The sequence below is a fragment of the Sminthopsis crassicaudata genome, chromosome 2 (genome assembly GCF_048593235.1).
Source record: "Sminthopsis crassicaudata isolate SCR6 chromosome 2, ASM4859323v1, whole genome shotgun sequence".
NCBI lineage: Eukaryota > Metazoa > Chordata > Mammalia > Dasyuromorphia > Dasyuridae > Sminthopsis > Sminthopsis crassicaudata.
Genome location: NC_133618.1, coordinates 229840518 through 229847257, shown reverse-complemented (window position 1 = coordinate 229847257; position 6740 = coordinate 229840518). Strand labels below are relative to the sequence as shown.

General features: G+C 40.1%; 1 protein-coding gene across 1 annotated transcript; it reads right to left on the bottom strand.

Moving 5' to 3' along the window:
- Positions 1-3244, bottom strand: TP53TG5 (TP53 target 5). Its single transcript, XM_074288494.1, has 4 exons — positions 3071-3244; positions 2560-2631; positions 1785-1915; positions 1-465 (listed from the first exon to the last, which is right to left on the bottom strand). The coding sequence occupies exons 1-4, from the start codon at positions 3092-3094 to the stop codon at positions 33-35; spliced, it is 660 nt and encodes a 219-aa protein (XP_074144595.1). The 5' UTR covers positions 3095-3244; the 3' UTR covers positions 1-32.
- Between the last annotated feature and the right edge of the window lie 3496 nt (positions 3245-6740).

Genomic DNA, 6740 nt, shown 5'->3' with positions numbered 1-6740 from the left:
TCTAAGACATTTGACCCAGGCAGCAGCCCGAATCATGCTTTGTAGGGATAAGCCCTTGGTAGCTCCAAGGTTGCAGAACAGAACCGTGTACAGCAGCGCTTTACCCATCGAAGTGAAGAAGGCCGACAGAGTGTTCTGGGAGCTGGTATGTGGATACGTTTGGGCAGGCCCTCGAACCATGTCCAAGGTTTGCTAAAGTCCTGGGAGGTTGCTTTGCGGGATTTGGGAAAAGTCTTCAAGACGATGAAGTGGGAAGCCTTTGTGGCTTTAACCTTGGAGTTGGAAGAGGAGATGGAGAAAGAACAGCATTGACTCTTAGCTTTTGTGGCCTTCTTGGCCCCTTTCTTGGCCTTCTCCACGTTTTCCTTTGCCTTCTCTACTTTTGCATTCTTTGCTACCAGGTCTCCAATCTCTACGGGAGCTCTGTTCATTTCCATTAGTTTGGAGGAAGTACCAGAACTGGTCCTAGAATGGTAGGGGAAAGGGTAGGGAGTGGTCAGTACAACAGAAATCCAAGACCTAGAGTGGATCAGATCCATTTAGCCCTGCAATTGCACTCTTCCACCCCTTCCTCCCCTTATCCCCAATCTTAATCAAATCTGTCTTTGGGAAGAAGAGGTGATGCTTGAACACAACTCATATCCAAAACAGAATAATGTCACTCCTGTTATCAGAAGCAAAGACCCGTATGACAGAATGAGGTAGGAGAGGGACAAAAAGGAGACTGGAATAGGAGAGAAGAGGAACATTGTATGGTGATTCAGGAGGCCTGGTTAGAATCTTGCTTTTACAATTTAATGTTAAGCCTTGGGCAAAGCACTGAAGTTTCCTCCTTTGTAAAATGCAGAACTTAGAGCCAAAAAATGTCATATTCTAAGATTCTTTCCCACTCCAGCATTCTGTTTTAAGACTTCCTCTTACTTCTGAATTTCAGTTTCTGATCCCCAAGGAAGAAGGGAGATGGGGAAGTTAAATGGAGAGACAGAAATCCTTTGAAGCAAATCATTGAAGCTTTTAAATCTCAGGATGGTTTCTGTCAAAAAGGTAATTGCAATGGGCTGGTCCCTTCAATGGGGCCAGATTCAGGGGGGGGGGGCAGCAGCATTTTAGTCGTGCATCTGTCCTTTGGGAGCAGCAGCAGCTGGGAAAATAAATATTTGTTAAATGAATGAATAAAGAGAGGTGAAGAGGTGTATTCGACAAGATATGTTCAGGGGTGGCGAATAGGGTCCTAAGGTCTAAGGCACTCTTTACTGAATGTCCACAGAGAGCTGGTGACTTGCCAGAGAGATTGACAGAGCAGAAAGGCTGAGAATTGCCTAGAGATATAGAATGAATCATAGAATTAAAGTTGGAAGGAACCTTGGAGATCAATTAGGTCAGCTTCACCCTAATCTTCCAATTTTACAGAAGAAGGAACTGAGAGTTCATCCCAGAGTGATTTGCCCAAGCTTAAGTTGCAAGAGCCAGGGGTTCAAGCCGAGGCCCTCTGATTTTAGCATCAGTGTTCTTTATCCTAACCCCATCCAGCCATAAAAATTCAACTCAAGCTGGTTCCAGACCTAAGGTGCAAGTATGCAAAGGAATTCCCAGGGTTCCTCTCTCTGGAAGAGAAATACCAACTTGGAAGCACTCTTCTACCTCTCTCTACACCACCCTCCTCCCTGGAGCTGTCCAGGGTACTAGCACTCTCCAGAATTGGGAGTACTGGCAGTATAGCCTCAGCAGGCAGGCACATATGCTCCACGCACTATATTTCTGGGTACAGTGAGAGTCTTGATCACCTAGAGGAAACACGAAGTATCTGGGGCACTTGAAATAGCAGTTTCCAGCAGGACTTCGCCAGATTATGGAGACTTATTACACGGGGATTTGATTTCTTCAACAGCTTCAGGAGTGACAGGTTTTTCATCACCTACACAGGAGGACATAAAGAGTTAGGAGAAATAGTAATGAGCTTTCTGGGACCTTCCCCTCACTCTACCTCTCTCCCATCCATTCCACTCCTGGACTTCTCAGGTCAGCTCAGCCTGTGATTTAAAACAGTGTGAGAAGATGGCAGTAACATCATGTAGTGGAAACAACCCTGGATTTGGAATAAAGAGATCTGTGTCCAAGCTGTGACTCTGAATGGAGCTCTGCAACCTTCTATAAGGCATTTGTCCTCATGGAAACTCTTCTCTACAAAATGAGGGGGCTGAACTAGATTCCTCTAAAGTTTCTTCCCAATCCTAGGTTCTGTAATATGAGATGATCTGGATCCTGTTGGCTCGAAGATCTCTATACTAGGATATCAATTTAAAGATTAAGGAATCTGTTTTTTTTTATTTTTTTATTGAAGCTTTTTATTTCCAAAACATATGCAAGGATAGTTTTTCAATACGGACCCTTGCAAAACCTTGTGTTCCAATTTCCCCTCCTTCTCCCATCCCCCTCCCCTAGATGGCAAGTAATTTAAGGAGTCTTTTGTATGTGTATGTGTGTGTGTGTGTGTGTGTGTGTGTGTGTATATGTGTGTGTGTGTGTGTGTGTGTGTGTGTCTGTCCGTAGCTGTCTTACCGTCCGTAGCTGGTTTAGCTCAGCCTCCCTGATGGATCTAGACCTCTTTTTCCACTGCTCCATGTTTTGGACCTGGGGAAAGAGAAGTTTGTGGACATGTTATGGGGAGAGACATTTCTATATTTTGTATAGCCTGGGCTCTTACATTCAGTGGCCCTTGATGACTTCTGGTGAGATGGGGTGATGGTCAGAATCCAATTTTGGTTCAATGATTGGGTATATGTGGCAGCTCCCTATACTGTGTTTTTAGGGTCTTAGGATTTAGGATAAAAGGAAAATTAAGAGATCATCCAGAATGATTATCTCTTATTTTAGATTAGAGAATTGAAAGGACTTTCAGAAAATTACAAAAGTTTAGAACTTGAAAAATCAAGATTCAAACTGAGGTCTCCTAAGCCCAATTCAGTATTTTTCCCACTATTTTTCTGACTGCACTTCATAGCCTTGGTCTGGCCCTTGCTAGATCCCTTTGGGACTAGTGGGCTCCTTTGTGCCCTGCATGGTACCCAACCTTGGGAACAGGCCTGGTTTTCATTCTCCGTTTCACCGAGGGGCTAATTCTTGGTGGAGAGCAAGTCGTGTCTGATGGGTAGGTTTAGTGCCAAGATAGGCCTGCTCCTTTCTCTGTAGAGGAGGTCAATGACTTGCTGTGGCTGGCAGGTTGTGACATAGATAAGGGTGCTGTGACCTCATGGAACTTTGTGATGCCAGAAATATGTCTCTGATGTCATATTTGGCAGATAGGAGGCCCTGCCTTCAGGGGCTAACAGTTTAAGCCTGGGAAGTGAAATCAGCTTTTTTCCTAATGGGAAAATGCTTTATTTTGATACTTCAAAACTTGTGGGTTTTCTATGATATGGACACTTCCTTCTATAATGACTAAGATTAAACCTACTGCACAAATAGTTTCATGAATTACACTGGCCAAAAACCCTGCCAAACAAAAATGAATCCAAAAAGCCCTTTATTTCCTATGGGTCCAATAACAATAGCTCATATTTTACAAAACAATGTTTTTTATAATATTTTCTTTTCTTTTTTTGCTGAAGCAACTGGGGTTAAGTGACTTGCCCAGAGTCACACAGCTAGGAAGAGTTAAGGATCTGAGGTTGGATTTGAACTCAGGTCCCCCTGACTTCAGAGTTGGTGTTCTATCCAATTCGTCATCTACCTGCCCTCTGTAATTATATTTTCTAAACTAAAGTCATGATAGTTCAAATGCCTATAACTATTTAAGATTTACAAAATGCTTCCTCCCAACAATCCTGTGAGACAAGTAGTACAAGGGTTATCATCCCCATTTTACAGATGAGAAAACTGAGGTTCCAGGAGGAAGAATGACTTGCTCATGGTCACTTAGCTAATGAGATCAGAGAATGAAAATTTATGCTGGGATCCTAAAGTACTTTCCTATCCATTAAGAAAGCTTAGAAAAGAGCACTAAATTTGAAATCAAAGGCCTTGGTTTCTGGTCTTAGTTCCATTAATTAGTACTTCTATGGCCCTAGGTCTCTTGAACAATCTAGGCCTTGGTTTCTTCATCTGTACAATGAAGACATTTAATTCTATGATCTGAAAGGCTCCTTCTAGCTTTAAATCCACTGCTTCTTTATGATTCTTGTGATGTATGCAGTGCAACTCATTTTACAGATGGAGAAACTGAGGCTTTAGAAAGTAAGGTCATAAAGCTAATAAGTGGCATGAGTGCATCCAAGTTCATGATTTTTTCCTATAACAGTATGGTGTTTCTTGCTATAACTCACTTGATTTAGAAAATAAGAGAATTACAATAGGCTAAACTATAGAACATAGAATTTTAGGGCATGTAATGTAGTAGAACTATCTTTTCTCTGATCCACATACATTATGAATATCCACATGAATTTGTTTAAATGTGGCTCAAAGAAAGGCAAGAATTGATCTGTCTAAGGTCTCTTCATCTCACCCTTCTCCAAGAAGTGAAGGAGATTGAGTACAGAGGATAGCCACTCTGCTTTCCTTGAAGAAAGGGGGCATCAGGTCAGAGTTAGATCTATCTGCTCCATTTAATATTATTAGTCTAGGGACAATGATTTTCAGATTGAAGTTAAACTTCTGATCTCTATTCGTTAATGGGGAAAAAAGGCCTCAGCCTATACATTTGAAACTTAACCCTTTTCCCATCAGATGACAGTTCTATAGTGAATACATAGAGCAAATAGTAAAGAAATCCCTTTATCTAAATTGATAGCAAAGCAGATTATTAATAAATAATCTCTCCCTTTGGATGTGAGATAAATCAGTTCAATTAAGAGACAGTCTCAAATTTCACTCCTTAATAAAATTCATTAAAGTGTCTACTATAGCAAGCTGGGGATAGTAACATGATTTGTCCACTTCTCTGCAAATCAGCTTTTCCTTAGAGTCTTTGTCTCTTCATGAACCTGAAGAGAGGTTGGAATTATTCATCTTATCTTGAAAAGCCATAAGTGTCTGTTTTTCTCTTTTCTCCCAATATCATGGATATGACCCTCACCAGAGGCACTGAGTTGTCAGTTTCCATCATGGAAGGGAGAAGCCTATGTAACTTCCCTTTGAACCAACAGTTATGTTAGAAAGACCTTTAATAAGGACAGCGACCCTTACCGAAATTAAAGTCAGAAATTCTCAAGGTAAAAAAAATAATAATAAACAAACAAACAAAAAAAAGATTTATTATGATCTGTAGAGAAAGGACAACTCCCAACAGACAAGGTGTCTGAAAAGGAGTGCAAAACAAACTGCAAAATACAAAATTAAATAGATCCTAAAGGCAAAAGCCCTCTCCTTCCCTACCTTTTCTCCCATTGTCTGGGGGAGTCCAGGCTCATTCTAAATGTGGAAATGTATCCCAAAAAACAAAAGAATATTAGTAAATAACAATCATTATTTTAAATTTCCCTAGAGAACTGCTGTGGATGAGAGAATTCTACTACCTGAATTCCTAAAGCCATGATCACCTTTAAACAAAGTACCTAAATGCTAATAAGAGTTGTATGTGTGTGTGTGATGGGGGAAGAGCAAGAGAGGAAATGTTCAGGCAAGACAATGGAACACTTGTAGCTTTTTAGCTATAATTCAACTTGCTATTGCAAAGTCTCAAGTCCCAATTAGGGCATAGGTTGAAGCCACATTCTCATGAGAGGTCTTCTCTCAGTTTATCCATTCATTTAGAAATCATTTTTTAAAAATTCTTCATTTTACAAAAGAAAAAACTGAGGACCAGAAAGGAGATATGACTTCCCAAATTTTCATAGCTGGTTAGTGACAGAGTCAGGATTTAAATCCAGATCTTTTAATTCTATATTCATGGTATAGAAGAAAGATCCTTGATTTGAATCAAAAGTCTGCCAGGGTTTCAATTCTATTTGTGGTACTATCTCAGCCAGTATGGAAAACTATGAACTTCCTCTTTCTGAGTCTTAGTCTTTTTGCCTGTAAAATGAGGAACAGATAGTTTCAAAAGCTCCTTCTAGTTTTGACCCATTTTAAGGATCCTTTCAAGGTGTAATATACAGGCATAATTGTTTCTCCTTTACTCTGTGAATATGTAAACTTTCTGAATATAGGAATTGTTTCATTCTTTGTATTTGTATCCCCAGTAGTACTTAGTGGGTCTTTTTTTTTTTTTTTTGCATACAGTAGATGCTTAATAAATGTTACTTGCTTGTTTGATTGTTATCCTTACAATGATTATCGCCTTTTCTTTTCCTCAATTTCTCTTTCTGACTCTGTCTGTCTCTCTGTCTGTATGTTTGTCTGCCTATCTTTTGGTGAGGCAATTGGGGTTGAAAACTTGCCCAAGTCACACAGCTAACAAATGTTAAGTGTTTTGAGATTGTTATGAACTCAAGCCCTAGTGACTATTTAACCACTGTGCCATCAAGCTGCTCTCCTTTCCCCCAATTTCTCCATCTGTTTAATCTTGGCTGACCAGCTGTATTGCTTTCTTTTGCTTCAATCCCCTTTCAGGAAACTAATAGTTCAGTTACTTTTCTCATTCCAACACCTCAATGATCAAGATCTGTTTCAAAATGATTCTTCAAAACAGGCCAATTTATTAGGAGGAGGGAGTGGATCCACATGCTTATAACTGGAAATCACAAGGAAATAATTATAATCCCAGACACATCATATGGGAAAAACTATTTTTAGAGGAAAAT